Source organism: Vipera ursinii (assembly GCF_947247035.1).
Source record: "Vipera ursinii genome assembly, chromosome: 2".
NCBI classification, from domain to species: Eukaryota; Metazoa; Chordata; class Lepidosauria; order Squamata; family Viperidae; genus Vipera; species Vipera ursinii.
In genome coordinates this window covers 188,797,836-188,812,969 of record NC_139513.1, presented here as the reverse complement: position 1 = coordinate 188,812,969, position 15,134 = coordinate 188,797,836, and the positions used below count along the sequence as shown (strand labels likewise).

The window sequence follows — 15,134 nt, the reverse complement described above, 5'->3', positions numbered from 1 at the left end:
ATACTATACCTGTGCATTTGATTTTTCTTGCCTAAATGTAGAACCTTACTTTTTTCACTATTGAATTTCATTTTGTTAGCGCCCAATGTTCAAGTCTGTCAAGATCCTTCTGTATCTTAAGCCTGGAGTGTTGCCTATTCCTGCCAGCTTGGTGTCATCTGCAAATTTGATGAGTTTCCCATCTATCCCCTTGTCCAAATCGTTGAAGAAAATGTTGAAGAGCATTGGGTCCAGAACAGAGCCCTGGGGCACCCCACTACACACTTCCCTCCATGTAGATGCAGTTCCACATGCTGAGTACAGCCGGTCAGCCAGCTATGAATCCATCTGGTGGTGATGTCTAACCCATATTTTTCGATCTTATCAAGTGTTGTGATCTACTTTATCAAATGCCTCACTGAAGTCCAAGTATATTATATCCACAGCATTCCTCTGATCAACTAATTTTGTCACCTGGTCAAAGAATGCAGTAAGATTTGTCTGGCATGATCTGTTTATGACAAACCCATGCTGGCTTTTGGTAATGACTTTGTTTGCCTCTAGGTGTTTGCAAATCTTTCCAGGTATTGGGGTCAGGCTGATAGGTCTGTTTCTTTATTACTGTTCACCTATAGACAGGAATCTTGTCAGACTAAATCACAAATCTGCATAACTATTACATATATCCTGTGAAAGGGTTAGGGAGGGTCTGCCCTGGCTCTCTTCCTGCATGCCAAAGATTCCGGGCTGAGCTGCCTCTTTAATCCCTGGGAAAGACCTTCTCCGTCATGTGACTCAGAGTCACCTGAACCATCAGATAGGTGGCAAATAAATTTGATAAATAAATTAAATAAATCTGTACTATATTCCAGCACAATAGTCCTGTTCATCTGAAAAATGTATGTCAAAATTTGATCCATTTATCTGGTGATAAGACTTATAGGCCTCCATACCACAAGGTTATTCTTTTGATTTATGATTAGAGAATTTTTTTTAGTTATATAATATGTTTTGGATCATTTTTAACAAATGGGCATAAACAACAACAACAGAGCATTGTTTCAGAACCTGATTCCATCACATAAATTCATCGACATTAAACAATAAATAAAATAATAGATACATATTTAAAATTTCCACCAGTATTTATATCAATTTATCATAATTAAATGAATTCACAAGAATTTAAATGATTTTAAGTGATTTTTTTTCCCAGTTCTTCACTGATGATCACAGAACTGCTGCTTCAGGTTATGTTTCTTTGTACCTAAGGACTTAACATTGTCAATTTGTAGTGAAGCTGCTGCTAATTTGAGTCTTAATTCCTCAAAGCAAGAAGCCTGCAGAGGACAAGATGGAGTGCTGCTCTTTCAGTGTCTCCTCTGCTGAAGGGGGAGAACAGGACTTAAAATCTTTAAGTTTTAGGTTACAGAAGAATAAGATTCAGTTCAACATTTGGACAAACCTTTAATAGGTGACATAGTTGAGCAATCAAGCCAATGACATGACAAAATGAGTTTTGCTTTACTAGAGCTCTTCAAGCAAAGGTAGCCATTTGGTGGCAGTGCTGTAATGCTGGATTTCCTGTTTCAAGTAAGAGATTAGATGAGATGACTTAGAAGATTCTTTCCAACTCTATAATTCTATGATTCCATCATAAAGATCACCATGTGTAACTCTGTTTCAAAAAAGGAGCAATGCTTTTTTAATCAGTGTTGAAGCCTGAAATTTATATACATGAAGCAATGTAGTTTAATATCTCCTTCATCCATTTTATGACTATTACAGACTGTGTGTTGTTAGAGTGCCAGCCTTATCCCCAACTCCATCTGATCCCTGTTATCTGTGGTTTAATATCCTGGAAAGCTATCAACTTCCAGTGGAACAAAACAAGGGCATTAGCATTTTAAAAAACTTTTATTAATTTGATTTGATTTATTTAATAGGTTTATTTTGACCCATATTATCTCTTGCATATACTATATATATATATATATACATATATGTATATATATACATACATACATATATATATATATATATATATATATATATATATATATATATATATATATATATATATATATATAATACACTGGACCTAAGTGCTATGTATAGTCCCAAAAAATGTAGAAGTATTTCCTTTTTTTTACCTAAATAAGATACTGTATCTCATAACGAAAACAGATGGTTCGATCTATTCAAGATGGTACTGCTTCAAATAAGGCACATGTTATAGAAAAGAATCACTTTTAAATAGAGCTAAAATGATTAAATATGCCTCCTGAAACTTTAAAGATCTGATTCTCAAGGTCTTTATATCAATTTATTCAAGATGAAAAACACCTCTAAGAACAGAGATCCTGCCCGTGATATTGCTGTGATATTTATAATTGTGGCTCTCCATCCATTCAGTTCAGTTATTTTATATTAACAACAAATGTAATGATAAATACCCCACAAAAGTTAAAGCACTAGAAAAGATTGCAGTATACTGAAGAATAATTTTCATGAAAAACCCTCACTCATGTCATCCTATCTATATAATCTTTAAAGAAACTCTGTTCTTCATAAGAGTATGTTCTCTTTAAAGGCAGTATAAGCAAAACCAAAGTATTCCCAGGTTTGGTTTGGTTTGGTTTTTGACTTTATCCCCATTCCAGCCCCCCGAATCTTTTTCTGAAACAGTTAATTTGATTTGTTTTCCATGAATAGAGGTATCAGAGCTTAGATTCCACTCAAATATAGGATTTTGAAGTAACTGGCTTCTTTCAGACTCATGTTTGTTTGCTTGGTTGGTTGGTTTTATTCCGCCTTTATTATTTTTACAAATTTTTAGAAAAGCAGCAAACATATCCAATACAGCTTCCTACTACTACTTTCATTTGCATGTTGAGAGAAAAAGATGACATTTATCTAGTTTGGGACACATTTCCAGGTATATCATGGAGTTCATTCCAGTCCCATTTATGCCAATTCCCACTAAGAGCAACAGAATTATCAACCTTATTGTATCTAGGTACAATAAGTATCCATGTACTTTTGATTATCATCTGATATGTAGCCAAATAAAAGTAGTGCCAATGTCAGGAACTTGCCCAAGCTGCTAAAAAGCAACCAAGTCTTTGTAACAAGTCCCTCCCAGCACAGTCTCTCTCAAATCTTAAGAAAATCAGGATGCTAAATATTACATCAAGCAAGTAACTATAATATATCTCAGACACAAAATCAAGCAGGAGATTAGACAGATTCCTAACCAACCTAGCTGACAATTTTGTCACCCATAATATGGAGGAGGGAACTAGATGTAAAACTATACTGGACTTAATTCTTACTAATAGAGAAGTGAGAGGGGGAGCTGAAGTTGCCAGACTCTTGGGTGAAAGTGACCATGTCATACTGGAATTAATATAATGCAAAACACTAGCAATAGAAAACAACCCAACCGATGTCTTGAACTTCAAAAGAGCTGACTTTAACAAACTCAGAGAGAACCTAGGAAAGATCCCATGAATGAAAATCCTAAAGGGGAAAACAACCCAAGAAGCATGGGAAACTCTGAAAAACATGCTACATAAAGATCTCTCTGACAAACTGAAAGACAAAAAGGACAAATACAAAAAATGGAAATAGGGACACATAACTAAGGCCAATTATCAGCAGACAGCCAGAACATGCAAAGATGAAGTCAGGACAGCAAAGGGTCAGAAGGAACAAAGACTCACAACAAAAATCAAGGATAATAAAAAAAAGTTTCTTATAACATATTAACAACAAGAAAAAAGTCAATGAAACTGTAGGTCCACTAAAGAGAGAACATGGCAAGGAAATAACAGGCAACAGGGAGAAAGCAGAGTTCTGAAGGAGCTGGCAGATATTACCTCAGAACCATTGCATCACATCTTTCATAAATCTTGGAGCACCGGGGAAAGTACCAGAGGATTGGAAAAGGGCTGATGTGCTTCACATCTTCAAGAAAGGGGGAAAAACAGACCCAGGAAACTACAGACCCATCAGTTTAACAACAATACCTGGGAAGATCCTAGAAAAGATAATCAAAAAAACAGATCTGCAAACAACTAGAAGCAAACAAAGTTATAACTAGTAGCCAGCAGGGGTTTGTCAAAAACAGATCATGCCAAACCAATCTTATTTCATTCTTTGATAAAGTCACTAAACTAGTAGACCAGTGAAATGCTGTGGATGTAGTATACTAGATTTCAGTAAGGCATTTAATAAAGTGGACCATAACCTACTCCTTGGTAAGCTAGAAAAAGGTGGAATAGACAACATCACCACCAGATGGATCTGTAGCTGGCTGGCAAACAGTACTCAACGAGTAGTCCTCAATGACATTACATCCACACAAATAGAAGTAAGCAGTGGGAAACCACAAGGTTCCGTCTTAGGCCTAGTACTCTTCACTATCTTCATCAATGACTTAGATGAGGGAATTGAAGGGAAACTCATTGAATTTACAGATGACACCAAAGTGGCAGGAGTAGCCAACACCCCAGAAGACAAACTCAGGATCCAAAAAGATCTTGACAAACCTGAACAATGGGTTCTATCCAACAAAATGAGTTTCAATGTGGAGAAAAGCAAAGTTTTATATTTAGACAGGAAAAATCAAAGGTACAAGTACAGATTGGGTGAGACCTGGCTTAAAAACAGTAACTGTGAGAGGGACTTTGGAGTTCTAGTGGACGATCACTTGACTATGAGCCAGCAGTGTGTAGCAGCAGCCAAAAAAGCTAATACAATCCTGGGTTGTATAAGCAGAGAAATAGTATCAAGATCACATGAAATATTAGTACCGCTTTATAAAACCCTAGCAAGACCACACCTGGAATACTACAGCCAATTTTGGTCACCATATCACAAAAAGATGTTAAGACCTTGGAAAAAAATATCAGAGAAGAGCAACTAAGATTATCAAAGGCCTGCAGACTAAAACATATGAAGAACAGCTGCAGGACTTGGGTTTGGCTAGACTAAAGAAAAGAAGAAATAGGGGTGACATGATAGCAGTATTCCAGTATTTGAGGGGCTACCACAAAGAAGAGGGGGTCACATTATTCACCAAAGCACCAGAGGGCAGGACAAGAAACAATGGTTGGAAACTGATCAAAGAGAGAAGTAACCTGAAATTAAGGAGAAACTTCCTGACAATGAGGACAATTAACCAGTGGAACAGCTTGCCTCCAGAAATTGTGGGTGCTGGAGATTTTTCAGAAGAGGCTAGACAGTCACTTGTCTGAGATGGCATAGGTCCTCCTGCTTGAGCAGGGGACTGGACTAGAAGACCTCCAAGGTCCCTTCCATCTCTATTCTATTAAGCATTTGCATATACATGACATTTAGAAAACAGCTGTCTTATAGCACAGTTGAGGAATGTTGAAATATAGTTCAGTGATTAAAAACTCTCATATACACTCACTTATTCGTCATTGAATATCCTATACTGCCATTCAGAAGGGATGACTCAGACAATTGTTAAGTGCAAATACAGCATACGTATCTCTTCCCATTTTAAATAGGGAAATTACTGATGTAAGAAAAGTCAGTGAGATACTTTGAACTAAATTCTAGACCAGTGGTTCCCAATCTTTCTATACCCTGCACCCCTAGAACACTTCTGATAGATTCTCGCACCCCTTACAAAAGTTCAGAATGAATTATGCATATACACTATAATTTTGAAACTTCTAAACCCACATTTTCGCACCCCCTGGAATATTGTCTTGCATCCCCAGGGAGTGTGAGCACCCCTGGTTGGGAAGCCCTGTTCTAGACATCCAATTTTAGTTTTACTAGATTTACTAGATTATTTGATACAAATTTCTTTTTAAAAGTGCCCACCAAATTTGTGAGCCAAGAAACTGAGTGACAAGGAAAATTTTCCAAAAATGTCTCATGATTCCTCACTAATGATGATAGTAGCATGACTCTTGGGACAACTCCCTCATGATCCCTTTATTTGGGATTTAATAATAGTATGAAAAGCCAAGGAAGTTCCTGACCATTGAACAAACAGAGATGTCATATTGGAAAACCAAACACTAACATGGAACCCATTTGAGGATCCAATCTGAGTTGTCACCAGAACCAGAGCTTACTCTTCCAAACTTTTGAACTCGTGCTGGAGCCCATCCTCAGGGAACGTCTCTCATTATCCTGGGATACATATATTTGCCTTCGTTCATGAGCCCAATTGAATTACTGAAAGGAAACAGTCCTGTTTCCATATTCCATGTATAGCAGCTGACTGGATGATAAGTTGAAATTTGCTTTATGTTCAGGATAAGGAGGATAAGATCTTCAAGTACAGTTGATTGCAGCGAACTGGCTTAAGCCATTTAAAGCAGGCTTCATAACATGTACAGCTTTGTCTTTCAGGACTTCACTGCCATTTCCTTCCTAATATTAAACCAATGCTGTACTGTTGTCATGTAAATTACATAGATTCAAACTTGAGTCAGAGATTTAGCTACAGGGAACATGATCATTTATCACATTTGTAACTACTGATATATTATAAACCATGAAATCATGTGATTGGAAGGAGTCCATTATGCCATTGGCTTGGTGCACAAAACAAAATTAGAACAACCCTGAAAAATATTGGTTATACTTCAGCTCTTTGGACAGTTGATTCCCCTTCCTTTAGTTTAGTTTAACTGTATCACATACACACGTGTAAGATATCATAATGGTATGACAGCATTTTTCTTTACAACAATAATTAAATGGTTGAATCCTGAAAATAAAGAATAAATAAATCACAAGATCCTTCCATACATTTATACCTCCAGTTTAATATGTAAACAGCAGAAGGCTCATCTAACTACATAATTTGCATCCACCCTTAATCAACACACACACATAACTACTGTTCTACTTTGTCTTTTTTGTTCTCCCAGATAGCCTGTGCTGTGTTTGCTGCTCTCCTGCATTTCTTCTTCCTCTCTGCTTTCACTTGGATGTTTTTGGAAGGAGTACAGCTCTACATAATGTTGGTGGAAGTCTTCGAGAGTGAACATTCACGTAGAAAATACTTCTATTTGGTTGGCTATGGCATGCCTGCTGTAATTGTAGCTGTTTCGGCAGTAGTAGACTACAAAAGTTATGGCACTGGAAAAGTGTGAGTTTCATTTTGTGTCCAATTTGTGGTTTGGGAGGGGAATCTGAAAAACTAGTAGGAGTGAATATGGACTAACAGAGACAACTGTAAATAAATAGACACAATAGGCATTCTAGTAAAGGTAAGTTTATAGACTGTGTGGAAGAGCCATTTTCCATTTTAGAGAAATCAAAATGTGCCCAAGATTAAGACAGCCTGGAACATACAAATATCAAAAATATGGACTAACTACAAATTGTGCCAAGGGAGCAGTGCAGTTCTATCTCTATACTAGTTTTATTTTTTTAACCAACAGGCCTTTGTATTAATTTCCAAAATATGATGAATAATTTAAAGCAGATTTTATCACTCATCATTAGTCATTTATTAGAACATTTTGACATCTGTGAATTACATTACACAAAGCCACCAATGTGTTAAATAGGGTAGAAATTATATGCTGTGTGTTGAAAGCAATAAAAAAGTCATTTTAGTGCTCTAGAAGTATGATATCCATATATTAAGAATTGCTGTCTCCAGAACTAACATTGGACTGCTCTTCAGGGGTGCTCAGACATCATTTTGCCCACTCTTTAAAATGGGCACAACAGTATTGAATCTTAGCCTCCACCCTTCTTTTGGCAATATGAATTTATTAATGAAGGATTTTTCCTGCATGTATTGGCAGGATATTTCTAAAACAGATCTCTAGATGTATTACAACTCCATCCTTTTGTTTCGGGGTAGACACATTAATGCCCATCACATGGACACCAAAAACCTGAATTTCTTAAGTGTTTCTGATGACAAGCAATCCTTTCCTATTACAGAATATCCTTTTTTTAAAAAAAACCTCTTCTTTGGCCAGGCATTTTATATGTTATTTGTTGGTAGACTGTTCATTATTTGGCTAAGAACACAGAAAAGCCTCAAAAGCTCTTTCTTTACAGAGGAGTAGGAGACTGGTTACACTTTTGGCTGATATCTTGGCTCATAGACATTTCAGGGTCCCTTTCTTAAAGTTGAGAATCACAATCTTTATGGCTCAGCCAGATTTACATCTGACCCCCTCTGGTGTCCTTGTCAGATATTTATTTTGTACTTTGCCAATTTTCTCTGTGAAATGGGATTGTGGGTTTTGTTGAGAAGAAGTAACGTGAACCCCATTTGTACTCTGAGGTATTTAGTCTGCACCTGTGGTGGAGATCAAGCAAAACTAGGCTGTGGACTTTGTGAGCTAGAAAATTGTGGCATGGCTTTAATTTTAATATATGTGAACTCTATATAAGAAATTTGAGAATTTAGTTAAATCACTATGTAACTTTTTGAAATCAAAAATAGAAAGAGAATAAGCACATTTCAGTATTATATTAGCAGAGATGAAATATGTTGAAACATTACTGAGCAGGAGAAGAGGAGATTTCAGGGTCTAGACAAGGTGGATACTGTGGACAGATTATTTTTTCCCCATTCTGCTAAAATGCTTTATAAGTTCTTGGTCTCAAGAGTCTGCCCAATGGAGCATCCAACCTTCAGTCTTGTAGAGCCCTTGTTTCATGCAGGCCCTGTTGCAGTGAGTGTCTAGAAACTAGTGGTCATGCAAAGCATCTGCAATATTTTGATTCTCATTGCCCTTAGAAATTGTCTTCTCAAACTTTACTTTCTTCAGCCTGTTTAACACATTCTCTCAGCACATCGTGAAGGGGTCATTCTGTCCCAAACAGAACATGGATGAAAGATCACAGTGTAAAGCTTTGGATTAATAACTAGATTAAATAGGCTTTCGCAAATTCTATGTGTACTCATATTTATGATTTGTGACAGTGCTCAGTGACAAACAAAGTATCCATCCAATATCTTGCTATCGCTCCTATTTTAAATATTAAATATTTAAATATCAAAGATTCTTAAATTGTTGTTACTATATGTTACTACTTTGAAAGGTGAGAGATTATTTATCAAGTTAGGCAGAAACCAATGTGGTTTTTTAGGGTATTTTGTAAGGAAAAAAAAAACTTTACTTGAATATGATTTAGAGTTGCTGCCACATTTTTGGCCTGTCAGATAGCAGTGAGCAAGGCTTGCAATGAAAATAAATTGGAAAAAACCAAGTCACAATTCTGTTAGTTTTATTTTTTCTACATTCTTTTTTTAAAAAAAAACTCCTCAAGATTTATTTACCATGTTTGTGAAGAAAATTGTATTTTTCAAAAGAAATCAAAATTCAGTCTACATTTTGGGATTGTTTTTACCCTATAGGTAGTCCTCACAATGATAGAAATTCTGGAATGTTCAGTTGCTGTTGTTAAGCAAACCATCACAAATTGTTAAGCAAGGATGTCACATGGCCATCATTTGCTTGTCAGAAGCTGGCAAATGTCACAAATGGTGATCAGGTGACTGCAGGCCATTGCAACCAACATAAATATGAGGATCGGTCACAAATAGCACTCATTCAATGCCATTGTAAGTTCAGTTGCTGAAAAAGTGTTCATTAAGCAGGGCTCATCAGTAGTAAATTAGAAATTGCATACAGTACAAGAAAATAAATGAACCAAACAAAACCTCCTTCCAAATTCAGTAGAACAATAACCATCCTATGCCTGTCAGCCATATTGTGGTTCAAGATAAAAGATACATTACTCAAAAGGACAGCAAGCAATCTTAATTCAGCACTGCAAACATGACTGAATACTTAGGAATTACCAGTGCTTTTTTTGTAAGAAAAAAGGTGCCAGAACTCAGCCTCCCCCCACCTCCGGGCCAGGGCATTCCTTGATCGGCGACCTTTCATTCCCCTCCTGAGCTAGACTGCCATGCTACAGCGGATGGGATGGGCGGAGTAGACCAGGTCCCCCCGTGCCGCTTCAGAGCCAGGGGGGAGTGATGGTGAATCGCTCCGCTGCCGCTGTGCGCCACTGGAGGGGCTTTCTTTAAGCTTTGCCCCACAGAACACATACTTGGCCGCAGCTGCCACCTCCTTGTCCTCGGCCAACTCTCCCATGGCTTGCGCCATGACCGGACAGCACAAGCCTCCCCTGCTGCCTCCTTCCGCCAGTCCTTTGTCGCCTGTCTGACAAAGAATGGAGAACGCAGCAGCTCTGCGCAGGGATGCAGAGCAGAGAACAGCACTTACTTGCTGCCCTGCATTGACCTGCGTCTCCCCTTTTCCTTCTGGAAATGGCAGCCCCATTTTCTGCCGCTTCTCCTCCCGGTGCAGCTCCTCCCTCTTCCCAAAAGCATTTGTTTGCTAACCTGCTTTTCAGCTCTAGTGCGTTTCTCTTCTGCTGCAAGGAAACGGAGTTTGTGGGACTAAAAAAAGGTCAGCCAGACCTTCCAACTCTTTGCGAGAACTCTTTTTTTCGTGAAAAGTTGGAAGGTCTGACTGAACTTTTTTTAGTTCCACAAACTCCGTCAAAAAAGGGTGCCAGAATGCCGTTCCGGTGCATTCTATGACAAAAACAGCACTGGGAGTTACAACTCAGATGTTTAACAGTTAAGACCAATATTTTTTCTGAATATTGATTACAGGCTATTTTCCACAATACTAGCTGAACATTTGAAAAATTATATTTTAGAAATAATACATATGAACCAATTAGGTTATATTCCTGAGAGAAAAATGATGAACAATAGCCAATGTATAATAAATTGTTAGAGCACATCAATAATAAGAAAACGAAGTGGCAGTAATATTTTTGATGCAAAAATACTTATGATAGGTTGCAGTGCTCTTTTTTATTAGCCGTTTTAAATTAAGTGAATGCAAGAGAAGATTTTAAGAGCTGGATGGAAAATATATATCACCAGCAAACAGCAAATATTACTGTTGGAATACTCTTCCCTTGTTTCCCAAAAAACAAAGGCACTAGGCAAGGATGTATACTTTCTTCCTTATTATTTGTAATTGTTTAGAAATTTAAGTACACAAGATTCAAACAGACAAACAAAGGAACAACTGGAAGAGACACATGAAACAATCAACATCTTCAAATTTACAAGGAAAGAAGAAAATAATAACACTACTCTTCCTGGATATTCTCATCAGTAGAGGAGACAACTGCAATTACAAATATATCAAAAATCTAGAATAACCAAGTGCTTCATTACCAAAGTAAGAACCTGATTCCTACAAGATGAGCTATATTCACTGTATTCAGACCTACAAATGCAACAACCCAGAACACCAGAAAAAGAAACAGCGTGCCTATACAACATCTTCCAGCAAAATGGATACCCACTTAAATTTATCAAGAAGTGCCGGATCACTCAAACCTGCTACACAACAAACAATACAAGCTATGAAAAGGATAACACTACACATCAACATATCAAAAACATCTCAGAAACAAACCAACAGATTATTACAACCACAAGGCATCCTAAGTAAATCAAAAGTCCCAGTACTCCAATAAGAAAAAATGGGAATCATCTATAGCAGGGGTCCCCAACCCCCGGTCTGTGGACCAGTACCAGTCCACAGCATGCCAGCAACCAGTCCGCACAAAAAAGGAAAGACCCATCCACAGGATGCAGGCAGCACAAAAAACCATTCCCCCTCCAGTCCACGGAAAAACCTCTCTCCACGTAACTGGTCCCTGGTGCCCAAAGGTTTGGGGACCTCTGATCTATAACATACACTGTAAGGACTGTAACAACCATTAGGTAAGACATAGGTCCTCCATGAACGCTAACTAGCAGCCAGAAGACACAAAGAAAACTACTTTATCTCACAACACATGGATAGACTCAACTACAAAACTGTACGCATCCTAGATCAAGTTAAATCCCCAAATGCCAAAGAATTCCTGGAAGCTTGGCATTCAAACAAATCAGCCATCAATAGACACATAGTCATGTGTTTTGTGAGAAGGGTGGCTATATAAATTTATATAAATATAAATTTACAAAATTAAATAAACCATATGTACACACCATTGAAATGAGGCAATAGAAAAGCTAAGAAAAGCAGAACACATTCTGTCCAGCAGACAACACCCAGATAAGGAGGGATTAACACCAGACAATCAAGCAGAAAAGAAAACCCTAATCAAGGAACTGCCAGGGAGAAAACCACATCCCCATTAACACTGGCAGGGCAAACTATTGTATACAAACTGAGCAAACCTAGTTGGGTAATGAAACATCTGCATGCAAATGATTAGGCTCAAAAGCACCACAGACTCAACAAATATTTGTTTAAAATATTAAAATTGATTAAAATTCAGAGAGGAATACAAATTGAAATGCTTTGCAGATAATGTAGCATTACCATTATTAACCCACAGAGCACTCTAATACAGCGGATAAAAACACTAAATTCTCTGTATACAACATCAGTGAAACGAAAACAAAGCTAATAACAAGATATTTAACACCAGAAGAAGAACAGTTTGTGATAAAAGCCTGGCTGTGAGATAACAACAACAACAAAAACCCAGTGAAATTTGGGGACCTTATATGCAGGATGTAGCAAAGACATACTTTATTTCAGAATAATTGTAAGAATTTATGAAAAGAAAAAAACATATTTAGAACATGAAAGATCTTAAAATGTTTTTGGCTAGGACTCATTATTATAGTAAAAATGAATATATTGCCTAATATGAACGATTTTAAATGGCATCTATTCAAATTTCAGACAAAAACCTGAAGATTGGCAGTTAATAGGAAGGTATAATAATAATTAACAAAAATTTTGCAAGATTCAGAAGAAAGAGATAGACTAGCATTTCCTCATTTTAAATTTTACATACCTGTGCAAGCTGTTTATTATAGATAACAGAAATGGATAAAATCTCCAAATAGCAGAATATTAATTGTAGAAGGAGCTGGTTTGCTAAGGAGAAAAGAATTTTAAAGAGATACCCATTTAAGATAAAGTTTGATTTTAAAAAATACGGAACTTTCTAAAAACAAGATTAAGTCCACAGCTCTACCATTACCTTCACCATCATTTTTTAAAAAACTTCAGGGACAACCACAGTAAGAAATACTTAATCCCATGTGTCACTATGGTGCGTCTACATGTAGAAAATAGTTTAAAGACAAGCAAGAATTGTTCAGTGAAGGTAGAAATTTACCATGGTTTACAAATTTCTGGGAGAATAAAAAGTGACCTCAAGAAAGAAGGAAGGACTTTGAGGAAGATGACAGAATTTGGAATATTTATTTTTAAAAATAAGATCATTGACTAGGACATGTATAAACTTATTGAAATATAACATAGAACAAATAAAAAATGATAAAGTGAATGCAAAACTTCAAAGAACTGCTCACAAAAGAAAAACAGCAAGAGTTCGCAAAGGAGGAATGGTTGGTAAGAATGATGGCACTTACGGAGATGGCTAAATTAACCTCTCTGATAAAAAAAGAAGCAGTATTTGCATTTGTGCTTGACTGGAAACTCCTTATAGCCTTTTTGCATAAAGCAGAAAAGTTGCACTTATTTGTGGTTTTGATGATTAGAAAAAAATGGACAATAGAACCGTGCTCTTTCTTTTGTAATCATAGAGTAAGAGGTGAATTTGAAATCATACTTATATATGCTGCAAAGGAAATTTGAACCTTCTTCCTATTTCTTATTCCTTCTTTCCACTCTTGCTTTTTTCTTTCTTCTTTTCTTTCATTACTGTTTTTACTCTTTATTAGTTTGTTAGTTTTGAAATTATTTGTAAAACTGTCAATAAAAATAATTTTTAAAAAAGAAAAACAGGAAGGTTATAGAAAACTCAATAAAAATTACGCAAAGCTATAATTTGTGGGGAAAATGGCATACATTGTTTTGCAGTTGGTAAATAACTCTGTCAATAATAACTTAGATACACAGATCATTTAATGACAAACATTGGTAATTCAATAATAATAATAAGAAGAAGAAAGTGGTAATTGTGTAAAAAAAACCTCAAAAGTCCTGATATCATTATAATATTCAGAAAATCCTAAAAGTAACATTTGAACTAAAACTATAAGGATTTTTATTAGGAATAAATCCAGAAAACATAAATGAAAAGTATTACAATTTACTAAGATATATGTTGATAGCTGCAAGAACAACGTTGGCACAACATTAGAAACAGGAACAATCTGCCAAAGTTATCAGATTGGGAAACCAAAATATGCAGCAAGGGCAATTCGTAATAAGAGCTTAACTAAATTTATGCAGGAATGGTTCCATTAAATAACACACACTACACCTCAGGGCAAATTTAAACATTTGGAATATGGTTTCTAAAAAAATTATGAGATCAATTAAAAATAACAGATGAAAATACTTAAGCAGAACGCTTTAATGTTCAGTATAATGTTCAGTGTAAACTGTAACTATCTAAATTATGGTTAGTCATTTGGGGAAACAAATGAAAGGGAAGGGAGGAATGTGTTACTAAAAAGTTTTCCCACAATACTTTTTATTCATGCTTAGCAGTTGTTCCTTTTTGTTCCATCTTATTTTCTTTCTTTATTCATTTCATTATCTTAACGCTAAAAATAGTTAAAAACCAAAACAACTAAGCAATCTGGTTTGAGTGCTATAATCTCAATTTTGTTCATAATACTTATCAAAAATGCAAATTTAGGTAAAATTAATCAATAAATTGAGCAAAATTACTTGCTCTTAATGCAACACAGTAGTCTTCATAGATAGGGTTCTCTAACAAGATTGGCAAAATGTTGCCACTCATAGGTTTTGGTTTTTTATTTTCATTGCTAAAGATTTTAATTTGTACACATTTAATTTTTTATCACATGCTGGTTCTCTATGTGAAGAATGTTAGCAACAGATTTTGTTTTAAAGCCACTTTGTTATTTTTGCTGTGATTTGAAGGAAATCTCAGCTTTCTATAAGCATGAAGATGGTTAATCTACCCTAGGTTGGCTTGCTAGTTAATATATTTAATTTATTCTTCCTCTGTGACAGAAATATCACAGAACTCTTTATAGTCTAAATATTTGATAGCATTTCTAATTATTATAGAAATTTGCAAAGATTTTATAGCAAATTTAGTTTTGGCGTGATGAAAGGCAGGTGTGC

The 15,134-nt window shown here is 36.0% G+C and overlaps 1 protein-coding gene across 17 annotated transcripts in view; it reads left to right on the top strand.

Moving 5' to 3' along the window:
• The window catches only part of ADGRL3 (adhesion G protein-coupled receptor L3), a gene marked incomplete at its 3' end in the record, with an annotated part of 394,935 nt that overhangs the window by 207,488 nt on the left and 172,313 nt on the right, over window positions 1–15,134 (top strand). For all 17 annotated transcript variants that reach the window (XM_083351852.1, XM_083351853.1, XM_083351851.1 and 14 more), the window contains one exon: window positions 6,903–7,123. In XM_083351852.1, the coding sequence (XP_083207978.1) occupies window positions 6,903–7,123 (221 nt within the window). The remainder of the gene's footprint in view (window positions 1–6,902; window positions 7,124–15,134) is intronic.